At 40.6% G+C, this 14369-nt stretch overlaps 3 protein-coding genes across 3 annotated transcripts; 1 reads left to right on the plus strand and 2 right to left on the minus strand.

The window, feature by feature from the left end:
- Positions 1 to 843: 843 nt before the first annotated feature.
- them4 (thioesterase superfamily member 4) lies at positions 844 to 5925 on the minus strand. The gene is made up of 6 exons (XM_084556760.1): positions 4990 to 5925; positions 3687 to 3876; positions 3067 to 3229; positions 2146 to 2256; positions 1431 to 1555; positions 844 to 1336 (listed from the first exon to the last, which is right to left on the minus strand). The coding sequence occupies exons 1-6, from the start codon at positions 5116 to 5118 to the stop codon at positions 1290 to 1292; spliced, it is 765 nt and encodes a 254-aa protein (XP_084412886.1). The 5' UTR covers positions 5119 to 5925; the 3' UTR covers positions 844 to 1289.
- Positions 5926 to 8313: 2388 nt separating this feature from the next.
- On the minus strand, positions 8314 to 9945 carry LOC311497687 (uncharacterized protein). Its single transcript, XM_084558036.1, has 4 exons — positions 9405 to 9945; positions 9133 to 9187; positions 8667 to 8784; positions 8314 to 8498 (listed from the first exon to the last, which is right to left on the minus strand). Exons 1-4 carry the CDS (start codon positions 9699 to 9701, stop codon positions 8465 to 8467), a joined length of 504 nt encoding a protein of 167 aa, XP_084414162.1. The 5' UTR covers positions 9702 to 9945; the 3' UTR covers positions 8314 to 8464.
- A 797-nt stretch (positions 9946 to 10742) lies between these two features.
- On the plus strand, positions 10743 to 13888 carry LOC311496434 (uncharacterized protein). Its single transcript, XM_084556301.1, has 4 exons — positions 10743 to 11362; positions 12152 to 12206; positions 12384 to 12495; positions 12601 to 13888. The coding sequence occupies exons 1-4, from the start codon at positions 11069 to 11071 to the stop codon at positions 12866 to 12868; spliced, it is 729 nt and encodes a 242-aa protein (XP_084412427.1). The 5' UTR covers positions 10743 to 11068; the 3' UTR covers positions 12869 to 13888.
- The last annotated feature ends 481 nt before the right edge of the window (positions 13889 to 14369 follow it).

Raw genomic sequence — 14369 nt, forward strand, 5'->3', positions numbered from 1 at the left:
AGAGTTGGTGTAAATATCACTGCACTCACAATGTTCAAAGATCAAAGAAAGCAACCTACAGTATGCGTACAACTGAAAACTGTGCTCTATACACTTTCAGGTGTCTATTATGAGCTTATGTTTTTATCACCGTGGTGTGCAGTAGTTGTCAGTGGAGCACAGATCTCTGTGTTGTGGACAGTGTTACTTATTTTGGCATACTGCGGCATGCCTCAGTCATTTCTGAATGTAGAAACATGTTCAAACAGACAGAGGGAATGAGACAAAACAGCATACAAACAAGACAACAGTATTTGCCTTGATGATTTTGAGTTTGAAGCCCCCGTAAGTCAAAATATTCTCATGGCACGCAGATCCACGTCTCATATTCAAATATGACCACATCCACCACATGGTGGGGAAACTGTCAACAGCCCACACATGAAAATCAAAATGTGTATGATGTGTGAAAAGAGAAGCACAAAACTCAGTCGTATGAGCTATAATACTACAAAAATTACATGTCATCATCAGGCGACAGAAAAAAATCCGCTTTGATGCATTAAATGCATAAACAGACATGTTAAACTCTTCTCAACAGTATATTATTAATCAAATGCTCAATTCTCGCACAAAACGCTGACTCTTTTATGACAAATTGAGAGATGAGATATGGGAAATTATAGTATGTCTCAGTTAAGTCTAAAGACGTTTACTACTTACAGCCGTGAATGCTGTTAAAATGGTTTTCTATTGACCGTAGATCCAAGTCCACATCTAGTTCAAATCCAGCGTCTAAAAACTGAAAACTACAATTTTAACCAAAAAAAAAAAACAATGCAAATTTTAACTCTTTCACTTATTGACAAACAAACAAACACATGGCTCATATGTCGTAAATAATACCCTTAGGTAAGACTTTATTGGAAGAAACACATATTCATGTTCAGCACATTTTGAGCAATAACTTAACTTTCAAAGTCTCCCATGTTACATAAAACCGCCAATACATCCTACGTACACTGAAAATGTTTGGTAAGTAAAAGAAAGATATATACTGTTTATGTGTTAGTAACAATATTGAGAGGTAGTCATGTAAAGGTACTTCAAGAAACTCATAACATATTACTGTAGCATTTAATAAAAGGTCCACGTATTCAGAGAAGCCCCTTCTCTCTGTGATCACCTGGAAAATAAGCACACACTCCTCAAAACATACTCCAAACTAATGACACGCACACGCACACACTCACACTTGTTATGGCCTCTGCTTGCTGAGTGTTTGGGTTTGTGTCAGCCTGTTGCATTCGTCATCCTCCCAGTATTAAATGGCTGACATTGATTGACAGAAACAGTGCTGCGAAAGAGGACAACGACAATACAGGTCAAGGTTCAAAGATGGGACTAACACTGTCCATCAGACACATTGTGTGTATAAAAATAACATTTACCCGTTGCTTCAGTGTGCAGCTTGGAGCCATCGGTGCTGGTCACTTTGCATGATATAAACACTTTTCTGCCTTCCTTCTTGTCCAGAGAGGATTCAATCAACACTGTACTCCCCAGTGGGACGGGGCTTTGGGACAAGATATCAGGAATGATAACAGTCATACAGTATAAAGGTGACGGTTAAAGCTTCTTATTATTTAGATACCTGGAGAAGGAGAGCACTTCAGTTTATATTCACCACAAATGGACTGTCTTTTGACCACAGTAAGTGAAGCAGATCATTTGTGATGCTGTTCTTGAACCAAGAAATTAATGACATGAATATTTAACTTGTGCATTTAATAATCTAGGTGACATCAATCAATGTCAGTCTGCACTACACCATCTCAGTGCAGGGAGATACTGGCTTGCTGTGCTGGCTGAGGGAGTGCATGCAGTCTTATACAGGGTCTCTGCACTACCTGAACAGCACATTGTACATTCCCATAAATCCAACACAGCTAAAAATGTGTTCAGCATAAATACAGAGACCTCAACATCCGGAAAACCTCGGCCAATCGACTGTACTATCTAACTTAAACGCTCAGTAAGGCCTGTTACATTTCAGTTAATGTTAATCAAATAATTGTTTCTGCTGGGCCACATTTGACTAAATTCACGTTTATTAAAACACCAGATGAGTTGGTGCTTGTTCATAAAAATTTACTCTTCTTATACCTGCGGTAGTTGATGTTCAGGTTGGCAGTCATGACGGGAGCAGAAAGCACAGAAGCATGAGTTCCAGTGACAGTGTCAATCATAGTGGCTATCGCCCCCCCGTGGACATGTCTGGAAACACACAAACATGGTCTATTAGACATCAGGCTAACACAGAGAGACAGAGAACAATTCACACTCACACCTACAGCAAATTTAAAATCAATTAACTTCACCAGTATGTCTTTGGAAGGTGGGAGGAAGCCGGAGAGAGCATGGCAAAATTAGATGTTATTTTTTATTTTATTTTTGGTGCTGCCCCTGTATTAGAAAGCTGACACTTGAGCCCAGACACAGACAGGTGGTAACGACTTCTAAATAGACAGTATTTCCTCATCCTGATTAAAATCATTCTGATTAAATATTCCAAGATGTCGGGGAAAAAAATGATCAGGAAATATTACATAAATAACAAATTTATCCCCAAATTTACTGACAATGTGAAATTCATTAAATAGAGCAAGATGACCAAGATGGACAAACACCGATTCCAGCCTCATTCATCTTTTAACACGTTTGATCTTCTTGTTGTTTTGAACCTTTCAACCATTGCGGCATTCAGCGCTAACCTTTCTGGTCTCCAACAAAAAAGTTGTGTCAGCCACAGTCTGTTTTGCTGCCACCATGTTTCTGTCCCCACATGTCATGTATCACATGTTGGGCGAACATACGCTGAAAGAATTTATTAACAGCAAGAAAAGATCAGATCAAGCGTTTCCATGATGCTGAGCTGAAAGATTCACAGCACACAGAGTGGAATACTAGTGTTCATGTAAACATAGTAAATGAGAGGCGCGTGCGAGTGGAATGCCAAGGTCTTTGGAACTGACAAATACAAAACACAGATAGCTGAACTCAGATTTGTACAACATTATATCTCACCCTGGTGGCCCCTCCAGAAGGTGTCCAGCCTGGAAGATGCACACACACTTCTGTTCATCTTTACTAACAAAGAGAACATACTCAAAAGCTGCCCCCGGGTCTCTGATGTTGCGAGTGAAAAGACGAGCGTTCGACTGGATTATCTTACTAAGATACACTCCGCCTGATGAGAAACACACAAGGGAACATTAAGATGCCTGGGTAAAAAACACATAAATAACATAAAGACAAAAAATAGTTTTATTTTATATAATCAAACCAATAATTCATATCAATACACGCCTCACAGCGTCTTTACTATGGACTAAATACAAATGTTATGGGGCCTGGGCAAACATGGACATTTGGTCACTTCTTCTTCATCTGTTTGTGTCCAGTCATTCATATTCACAGTGTGGTTGGATGATTAAGTGTCTTAGAGCTGGCAAGCACCATGCAACCAGAAGTCTTTAAAATCTATTCTAGCATTATAATAATAAATAACATTTATTGGATGGTATATGCAGTCCAAAATGTGCTCTAAAATATCATTTTAAAAATAAACTTTAAGGTCAACACCTGGCCTGTGGCACAGTGCTTACTCTAGTTCATGAAAGATAACATCACTCGTTCACTCGTACCCGTGGCATACTTGAGCGAACGATTGTAGCTTGGCAGCCTCTTCCACAGGCCTCCCTGTTTTTCTCCTTGTTCTCCCTCCTCCTCACATTGGCTGTTATAATGCTCGTACAGTTCTTTCATTTCTGTGCCCCATGAGGAGTTGGGCAGGCTGAAGTCCCGGGGCTTTGAAGAAAAGGGCAATGGCAGCGCCTGCCAAATAGGGTAACACATTGCAATCTTTGTTAGTGGCGGGACTCTGTCTTGAGACGGGACTTGTGGAAGATGCATTTATTTAAGGGAATGTGCCAATAATGTGTCCAGTCATTCCTACCCTCCTTGACTGTCACTCTCTCCAGATTTTTAATTTTTTAATTTTTTAAACCAAATCTTTTATCTTTTTATCGTATCTTTTAGTGTCTTATAGTTTGTTAAATGCTCTTGATGTCTGTTATGTATTTTAAACCCTGTTTTACCTGTACGGTGACCTTGGGTGTTTTGAAAGGCGCCTATAAATAAAATGTATTATTATTATTATTATTATTATTATTAATCTGAACAGAACTTGGAAATAACAACAACAGTGTGGACGTTTGACGTGTAGTACTATTTATTTAATGACTTTAATTGCATTAGGACATTGGGGCCATGTTGTAAATCACAAAGCAGGTTTAAGATTAGATCGACGTGAGGAAATACTTTGGGGTGTGTATTTGAGTTATTACTTTTAACTACACGTTTATTTTGAGATTGAAGCTTGTACTAGTGTTCTACTGATTTGTGTACCATCCAAATGTGTTTTATATATTATTTCATCCTTAGGTGTATAAATGCTGTGGACAAACCATTCCTCTCATTATAGTGCAGTCATCATGACGCAGCCATGTTGTAGATCACAGGTCAGGTTTATGATCGATCGATGTGAAGAAGTACCTTGTGATGTATTTTGTCTTTATTTTCCTCAGTTAGTTTTTGAAAGATTTATCTATCAATTTATTTATAAGTATTATCTTTTACAAACACCACTGAACAACTACAGTACACCCTCAACAATCAACATTTTATTAAAACAGTAACTTTCTGACTGAGTCTTTCCAGCGTGTATTTGTAAAATGTTGAATTTATGTCCTTTTATAAGTGCAATTTTACATGAAGCCATATGGTATGTGGCTACATACGGCAGGAAAAGTACTGCCAGTTTAACAGGGAAAGCTCTGGAGGGAAGGGAGATGAGCACCAAGAGGAGCACTGAGGTCAAACACATTCAAACACACCAGTCCAGTCATTTCAGGCACTTTCATCAGAACAGTGTATTATTCCACCTACCACCATGGTGCGTTCAAAGGCGGTCTTCAATGAAAAGCTGGCAGACGGTTGTCTGAGTTGAGTCTCCATGAATAGGGGTGAATGGACGCTACTAAAGACCCGAAATATTCGACAGAAGCTCCTTGCCATCGCTACACTTTTTGAAAGATTATATCAAAACTGGACCAACTGGCCTGTGTTCTCAGATTTACAGATGGTGTCACCGTCGTACAGGGTTACGTGGTAGCTGTCCCCTTAGCTCTCCACCGTAACTAAGCACTGGCTTTTCAGTAAAAGCTCAGCTTCTCTCAATGTTACAACTTAAACACGTTTATGTCATCTTTCTGTTCAAGTACCTCGGAAAATAACCACGCGCCGTTTAAACTCTCCCTGTGAGCAATTTATTTATTTTTTTACCGGTGACTTTCATGTGTCATCGCTGTGTGTAAACTTCCGGTAACCCACGTGGTTTACAGCTCGCATTATGATTGGCTCTTGGAGAGAGACGTTTTCTTGTAACAACCAAATTCTCATGGCAACCTTTCAAAATAAGGTTGGGTTACACAATCTATGCAGAGAAGACCCGTTTAGTTTTTACTTCTTCTGTTTTGGAGCAACAGCTGTATGACTGTGTGCGTGCACGTATTAAACTCCCACAAAAAATCTTCTAAAAAATCTTCTAAAATGCTATTTTGTCTGAACAATTTATGTTCATTGTTTGATAATAATCCAGTGTGCAACAAATAATTTAATGTTCGGAGCAACTGTGCTTAATTCAGTGTTTTCTGTCACTCAGTTGCATTGAAAATCAAACCAATGTGAAAACAAAAATTGTCACACATCATGCAATATTAATATGGCTTAGTCTATTTGGTCTGTGTCATGTTGGCTCACATGTGCTTGAGTTTGGAGAAACGCAATTTCATTCTGATACGTTCTCTCTTGTTAGATGCTACTTTATCTACACTATTCATTCATTCATTCATTCATTCATCTTCTGTAACCACTTGTCCTGTGTACACCCTGGACAGGTCGCCAGTCTATCGCAGGGCTAACACTGAGAGACAGACACCTACGGCCAATTTACCTAACCTAACCAACATGTCTTTGTACAGTGAGAGGAAATCGGAGTGCCCGGAGAGAACCCACGCAGACACAGGGAGAACACGCAAACTCCACACAGAAAGGGCCCACCTTCTTGCTGTGAGGCATCAGCGCTAACCACCGGCCCCACTATCCATCAATGCAGCAAAATTATTTTTTCTTGGCCTATGCAAGGCAATGCAATACCAAAATATGCAAACAACAGCTATTTACCAACAGGTGCTTGTGTTGTTATAGCCATTGTTTAATGAATGACACTGTAACAGTGACAGAGATGACCCCGAGATACACTATATTACCAAAAGTATTCGCTCACCCATTCAAATGATCAGAATCAGGTGTTCTAATCACTTGGCCTGGCCCCAGGTGTATAAATTCAAGCACTCAGGCATGCAGACTGTGAAACAAGACATTTGTGAAAGAATGGGCCGCTCTCAGGAGCTCAGTGAATTCCAGTGTGGAACTGTCATAGGATGCCACTTGTGCAACAAATCCAGTCGTGAAATTTCCTCGCTCCTAAATATTCCACAGTCAACTGTCAGCTCTATTATAACAAAATGGAAGCGTTTGGGAAAAACAGCAACTCAGCCACGAAGTGGTAGGCCACGTAAAGTGACGGAGAGGGGTCAGCGGATGCTGAAGCGCATAGTGCAAAGAGGTCGCCGACTTTCTGCACAGTCAATTGCTACAGAGCTACAAACTTCATGTGACCTTCAGATTATCCCAAGTACAGTACGCAGAGAGCTTCATGGAATGGGTTTCCATGGCCGAGCAGCTGCAGCCAAGCCACACATCACCAAGTGCAATGCAAGGCGTCGGATGCAATGGTGTAAAGCACGCCGCCACTGGCCTCTAGAGCAGTGGAGACGCGTTCTCTGGAGTGATGAATCACGCTTTTCCATCTGGCAATCTGATGGACGAGTCTGGGTTTGGAGGTTGCCAGGAGAACGGTACATTTCAGATTGCATTGTGCCAACTGTGAAATTTGGTGGAGGAGGAATTATGGTATGGGGTTGTTTTTCAGGAGCTGGGCTTGGCCCCTTAGTTCCAGTGAAAGGAACATTGAATGCTTCAGGATACCAAAACATTTTGGACAATTCCATGCTCGACAATTCCAACCTTGTGGGAACAGTTTGGAGCGGGCCCCTTCCTCTTCCAACATGACTGTGCACCAGTGCACAAAGCAAGGTCCATAAAGACGTGGATGACAGAGTCTGGTGTGGATGAACTTGACTGGCCTGCACAGAGTCCTGACCTGAACCCGATAGAACACCTTTGGGATGAATTAGAGCGGAGACTGAGAGCCAGGCCTTCTCGACCAACATCAGTGTGTGACCTCACCAATGCGCTTTTGGAAGAATGGTCAAAAATTCCTATAAACACTCTCCTCAACCTTGTGGACAGTCTTCCCAGAAGAGTTGAAGCTGTAATAGCTGCAAAAGGTGGACCGACATCATATTGAATTCTATGAGTTAGGAATGGGATGGCACTTCAGTTCATAGAATGAGTAAAGGCAGGTGAGCGAATACTTTTGGTAATATAGTGTATGTATCAAGTGTTTTCTTACAACTTTAGATTTGAGATCAACCGTTGCAAGTTTAATGGTAAAGATAACTCAGCGTAAATATTTGTACAACTAACCCTTATGAACAACTGTAAAATTGTAGTTAGAATGTCAGTCATCATCTTTGGTTAGGCACTAGGGGGAGATAGAGGAGCATTGCAGTCGAACTGTAATCGTTGGCTCGTTTAAGTTTTGCCTCTCACAAATTTTCTGTTAAGAAATTAACAGATGAATACTCTGTAGATTTGGCCTGTGAGCAGTCTATCATGTTCTTCTAAATCAGACAGACGAATTATAATGAAATTGGAAAGATTATATGTTAAGCTGGGCAACAGTTATCATTTATTCACTGTGCTGAAATGATGATATATTTCCATAATGTAACGTGTGTTTGGATGAAAATTCCACACACATGATCTCAGAGAATAATAATTTAATGAAACTTGTACCTTTTCTGATTGTTATGAAGACTCAGGGCGCTGAGACTATATGCCTCAGGAGACACGTGCCAGTTAATGCAACTTGTGGTTCAATCCTGAGGAAGTTAATAACTCTAAATGACAGCCAGGGTCATTTGTGAGTCTTCTAATCTCAAATATTTGTCAAAATGTTTCACAAATACAACAAGGTCTTAACAAACCAACGCAATCACACTCCAAAAATATAAGAAACTTGCAACCATTTCACACAACTGTACTACAGTGTTTTTTTAATCAGATCTCATGAGAAACAAATGAAGCATTAATAACATCAACATTATAAAATACAAGTCCATGACACGCCTCTTTTTGGAAAAGTTTAGTCAGTGTTAAGCAGTTCTGGTTTGCTTTATTGTGGGGCTTCAAACTGTCCACACAGCTTCCTGCAAAATTGAGAAAAGGAAAAAAAAACTTTCAATTTAGCAAGAAGCGTTCTGATGCCTTTATGTATACCATTACCTATTGTGCTAGTAGGCATGGTGCTCCCTGATGTTCTATTGCATTATACACCATTTATTTTTGAGAATGCCAGTATGCGTTTCAAATCTTACCGTGCTTCCTCCTTCGTTGTATCTGCAAAGGCACAGATGGCCTTGTCTCTATCCAAAATCTGTTGTTTGAACATCTTAATGTTCTCCTGAGCTTTAGCTTTGGCTTCTTCGTGATTGGCTGAAAAACAATAATATTGGGGGAGAAACAAAGTGAGTACAAAGTGAGAATTATGAGTTCTGACATTTAAGGCATATCTTTAATCTTTATTTGAATATGCTTGTTAGCTGAATGAAGCTAAATGATAAGTGACTAGTGAATGTTTTTCACAAGTAGTTCCACTGTTTCATCATTGTCAGGGTTTCAGATTAAAAACATTATGCCAATTTTGATCTTGATAGTCTTGTTTTATTCCCTTATTTGAATCAGTTTTGGACTGGCACACTTTGCTCCATTATGTACACCCATAAATTTACCTATCCAGAGGGGAGATCACCAAATCAGAGGTATATCAAAAAGCTGTCTTACCTTTGAGTTTGTTCTTGGCTTCTTGAATATCTGCCGCCTTCTTCTTGGCGTTCTCCTAACAAGGGAACAGGTGAAAGTATTTGTTAAACTGGATGGATGCAATAGGAGAGAATGAGAAAAGCTGAATTGCACAACAATTTGAGTATTTGTGACATCAAATATTCCAAGATGCACTAAGGCAGTCGTTACTTTCACACTGCATCAGATCAGATGTGTATGTTGGAAATTGGTTGCCAATATTTCTAATAATACCGCTGCTATGTGTGCCTTGCCTTCTCTGTGTTGCAGGTCTGCAGGTTTGCTTCCAGCTCCTTTACTGTCTTCCCCTGTTCTTCTTTCTTTTTCTTGTGCTCCTCTATCTTGGTAGTGAGGCCCTCCAACGATTTCTTATTGTCATTGATTTTTGTTTTCACTTCCCTGATGGCTTTCTCTGTCTCAGTGACCTTCGCCGAGTTCTCCGCCGAGCCGAGTTTCAGTGCGCGCAGCGCCAACTCCTGTCGCCCGGCCTGGAAAATCACAGCGGCCATCACAGCCAAACTCATGGCGACCAAAACGATCGCTAGCTTCATCTTGCATGAGACGACGAAAGGCTAAATCAACAACAGGCGGGCTGGTGGAGACTGTTAACGATCACTTGTTCATCCCGAGTACCTGTCGAATCGTGAACTGCCTCTCCCGGACTGTGACTGCCTTGGTTATTTGCAACCTGCTCTACCTGCAGGACAAGCTGGGCGTGACAAAACACCTGTTTCCTCGTCTGACTCTCACACGGTCACTCCGCTTAACATTCAAACTGATTAAATATTTGCACCACGCTGCTTCTCTTGAATTTCTTATCCTGTTGGTTGGGTTTAACATTAGAAAAATGAGAAACAAGTTTCTAAAGTTGAGAAACGTTTGTCATAAAAATATTATTTGAAGCACCAGTACCAGTGTTGAAATGAGATGACTTCAGCACATAGCTCATTTGCATGGAAGGAAAGCGCACCAAACTATCAAATGTAGCTATACTGTCATCCATTTATAGCATCGAAGTGGAGCTTATGAAAAGTAGTTCTAGGCATACCCACAAACTACTCAAAGGCCCCGCTAGGATGCCAATGTATTGACCCAGAGGAATAAACCACCACCCATGCAGCAGTTTATATCTGAACCATAAATTCATATCCACGTGGCACTCTATTGAGTTCAGTGTTGGTACTTCACGAGAAGCGGTGAGTTATATCAATAAATGTGTATTTTCCCTATGGGTGTGATCTCTCAGTCCAAAGACCAGTTTCCTGGTGACACATAGAGACACATAGGGCCTAATAAACGCACCAAACGCACAGTCCTTCCGAGTAGCGTGAAAATAGTGGCAAAACTGGCAGCCTGATATGTGCGCATTTGACGATCCGAATGCCAGACATTCAGGCACAGGAAGCTTTTTGAAAGCGTACATGATGAGATTTGTGAAGTTGCAATAAAATGTATTTATACTGCTATGCGTGCATTTGTGAGATGATTTTGTGCGTGGTCAAATTGCGAGTGAATTAATATGCGCATTTGTGAATTCCACGTTTCACTTGTGGATCGCGCACAATTGCTGCATTCTCATTTTACTTGTCTGGAGGAACCAAAGGAGCAGGATTAACAGGTGAGCTCAGTTAAAGGTATGCAAGTGAGGGCGTTTAGTAGACAAACCAGGAAATTGGCGCAGCTCAGAGCCAACTCACAAGGATGGAAGTCCAACCCAAATGCGCAGGTGAGTCTGATCGGCCCTCGTAGTTGATTGAGTTCAACCACTGAGGGGTGTAGCCAAGGTGACGCAGCGAGCAGCTTTGGTGACTCCGAGTCCCTTATGGAAGTTTGACTTACCGCGCCGTGACACCTGTTGCCATCCACCGTCCTGGACAAATAGCTTACCTCAGATGCAAAAAGGAGATTCGCAGCTAGGATGAAGGCGCATTTAATCTTACCCGTGACAGTTATCGTGAGTGTGGCTTTGCTGGGTTTCATGAAAGTACGGACAAGGGAGCAAGAAGAAGAGGACAAACGGCACAGGTTTCAAGAAATCAAACTACGAGTGAGCAGGGATGTGCTCTCGGAGTACGAGAACGAGCTGGCGGAGATGCTGGACCATCTTGTGAAGGCTCAAACTGAGCAGGTCGCACTGGAAAAGGAAGTGAACGATATAAGTGCCAAAGCAGATCAGATAAAGGGGAATGTGGACATCTGCCAGGGAGAAAAGGTGAGAAAATGAAACTTGTAAGCAGACGACTGACCCCATGCGGGAGTCAGGCAAAAAAAAAAAAAAAAATCTTAATTCACATTCACATTCACATATACGGCAGTTATATGAACAAACTGAATTCACCTGTTTCACCTATTTAGGAAAAGAACACATGCACAACACATGCAGAAAATCATTTAAATGCAACAGTGCAGGAGGCATTATAGAAATTAACACTGTCCCTGTCCCTGGCATTACCTTAATAGAATTTACTCCTCACACCTACGTTAAACTACAAATAACAGCTGATATTTCTGTAAAAAAATATTATACATTGATCATGCAAAACATTATGACCACAGCAGAAGAAGTAAATAACATTGACCATCTTGTGACAATTCAATATTCTGCTGGGAAACCTTTTGACCTGGCGTGTTACTTAGACATGTACCACCCACCTAGACCAGGCAGCCCCACCCCATATCAATGACACTCCTTGATGGCAGCAGCCATCCCCAGCAGGATTTAGCCTGACATAGGCACACGCACATAAATGGTTTAGGAACAACTCAAAAAATATGAAGAACAGCACAAGGTTTTGACCTGGCCTCCAAGCTCACTAGATCCCAAACTGATCAAGTATCTGAGGGATGATCCACAGAGGTCCCTCCTCTCAACCCATAGGTTGTTTTTGTTTTTTTGTTTTTTGTGTCGCTGTGGAAGTCAGAAAGATGTCACTTCATCAAAGAAGATATTGCCATAACCAAATCTGCTTTCTGTTGCTGAGATTCTCTTTTCTGATTGCAGAAATCTGAAGGTGACAAAGCTGCAGCAGAAGAGACAGATATGAATAATGTGAACGGTACGCACTGTCAAAAGGGCTTGTGTATTTGATTGTTGAGGACAATGCCATTTCTTTTTCTACACATGATAGTTTTACAAATGCATTTTCTCACCCAAGTTGGAAATGTGAATCTCAAATGTGCTTTTACTCAGTAAAACACTTACAAATCCTCATGTCACATGATAATGCTTGCAGCTGAATTGGGGAAGGAGAGTAACAGCTGGAAAGAAGAAGAGGCTGCTTTGAAAATGAAACTTGGAGAAAGAAGCGTACTTTGTGACTATTTGAAAAAAGATACACAAACAAGGTATGGTCACTGTTTTACTGGACTTAAATCTGCAGAGAATAATTTTTCATCCATAATGACATCAGTGGACTCACTTTTCTGTTTTTAAACTTTCTCTTAAATTAGTCACTGCGGCACGGTGCTTAATGAGGCCCCTAAAGCAGACGCCCCTAAACAAGAGGAGCCCAAAGCAGAGGTACCGAAACAAGAAGAAGCTAAAGCAGAGGCCCCCAAACAAGAAGAGGCTAAAGCAGATGCCCCCAAACCAGAGGAGGCTAAAGCAGATGCCCCCAAACCAGAGGAGGCTAAAGCAGATGCCCCCAAACCAGAGGAGGCTAAAGCAGATGCCCCCAAACCAGAAGAGGCTAAAGCAGATGCTCCCAAGAGCAGATGATGGATTGCAACTCGTGTTTACTAATCTACAACACTTAAATGAAACCATTTTGGTTCAGTGACACCAGACTGTCAGCCTGTTGTTTTACTGGTCCACAGATTCAGATACTTGACCTGGTTTTGATCGTATATGACATATGCTTTTTACATCGGAGACAGAGACATGTAATGATTCTAGAAAGCACAATAATTCAGTTTTAAATAATCCATTCGGCCACCTTACATTAATGCGACTTTAGCTAAAGTGGTCATTACTTTCTTGCGTTCTTCCATCTAATTTTCCATGCTTAAGTAATCTTTTCAAAATGCAAAATTCATATTGTTTCATTGGTGCAGGATTGAGAAATTTTGGGGGTTCCTGTTTAGCTGGTGAGAGCCAGCGTAAATCTGTGAAAGAATACTGGGAAACTTTATATTAACTGAGATGTTCCTGTTCATTAAAGCATACTGTGTCACACCTACAGATGGCTCCTAAAGTAGGACTAATATTGTCACTCAATATTCCTTTTGTCCATATGTTTTTGTTTTTGAGTGCATGTGTGCTTTAGTGAAAAGTTCATTAGAATAAATACTGTTGTACAAATATGTTGCGCTGACTACTAGATTTAAGAATTCACTCACATTTGTATAAGCAGCAGTGCACTGGGGGAAATGTAGGAGATCACGTACTTGATTGAGATTGTGATACTAATTTACACACACACACACACACGCGCACACACACACACACACAAAAACAACATTTCCTGCCTCTCCCTTGTCCCTGGTTGACTTTTACTTTGACTATCACTCACTCAGGATCAACAGTTTTTATCTGTTGTAATTCAGTTGGATTAAGGGCACAAAAACAATAGATTGTGCTGTAAGGTTGTTTAAAGAGGCGTCATCCTGTTTACAATACGTGACAAATGTTGAACGACCCCGTACCAAATGGTTTTACACAGAATTCATATTTATTAGGTCAAAGTTATGCATGTGAAATCTGCAAAAGTGAACAATAACTGAGATAATTCTCTCAGAAATGTAGTAAAAAGATGAATAAAATGAGAGTAAAACAGAATTGTGTTCAATTGCATTCAGCCATAAAAACTCTGAACTGTTAGACTCTACCAATATATTAATTATTGTATAATATATATATATTCTCCTTTCAGTTTATGTGTATATGGAACATAAAACTTCCTGAGAAATGCCTGAAGTTTATGTTAAAGGGATAAGAAGTACATTCGTCGTGCCGAATAATGCAGCCAAACTGGATCATTCTCCTCTTTGTTACTGCAAGATGGTATCGTAAGAATGTCCTCAGACTCATAAAAGGTGTAAAAGGTGTGGGTCTTTTCTGTATCCTGGTTGCATAGGTAAATGATTGATCTTGTAAACACAGGCAGAAAGCCAAAACAATACAAGCGCGGTGTGTTCAGGCACCACACCACATCAGGAAGCTTTCCTTTCACAACTCCATGAAAGGATGTTTGTTGTCTGTGGACATTTGACTGCATGTA

The sequence above is a fragment of the Chelon labrosus genome, assembly GCF_963514085.1.
Source record: "Chelon labrosus genome assembly, chromosome: 12".
Lineage (NCBI taxonomy): Eukaryota > Metazoa > Chordata > Actinopteri > Mugiliformes > Mugilidae > Chelon > Chelon labrosus.

Coding starts and splice junctions, on each gene's coding strand:
- LOC311497687 (XM_084558036.1), bottom strand. CDS start 9,701: ATGAAGCTAGCGATCGTTTTGGTCGCCATGAGTTTGGCTGTGATGGCC. Junction 8,785..9,132: donor AGCCAAGAACAAACTCAAAG/GTAAGACAGCTT, acceptor ATTGTTTTTCAG/CCAATCACGAAGAAGCCAAA. Junction 8,499..8,666: donor ACAACGAAGGAGGAAGCACG/GTAAGATTTGAA, acceptor TCAATTTTGCAG/GAAGCTGTGTGGACAGTTTG.
- them4 (XM_084556760.1), bottom strand. CDS start 5,118: ATGGCAAGGAGCTTCTGTCGAATATTTCGGGTCTTTAGTAGCGTCCAT. Junction 3,877..4,989: donor CCTTTGAACGCACCATGGTG/GTAGGTGGAATA, acceptor CCTATTTGGCAG/GCGCTGCCATTGCCCTTTTC. Junction 3,230..3,686: donor TTCGCTCAAGTATGCCACGG/GTACGAGTGAAC, acceptor GTTTCTCATCAG/GCGGAGTGTATCTTAGTAAG.
- LOC311496434 (XM_084556301.1), top strand. CDS start 11,069: ATGAAGGCGCATTTAATCTTACCCGTGACAGTTATCGTGAGTGTGGCT. Junction 12,207..12,383: donor AGATATGAATAATGTGAACG/GTACGCACTGTC, acceptor TAATGCTTGCAG/CTGAATTGGGGAAGGAGAGT. Junction 12,496..12,600: donor AAAAAAGATACACAAACAAG/GTATGGTCACTG, acceptor CTCTTAAATTAG/TCACTGCGGCACGGTGCTTA.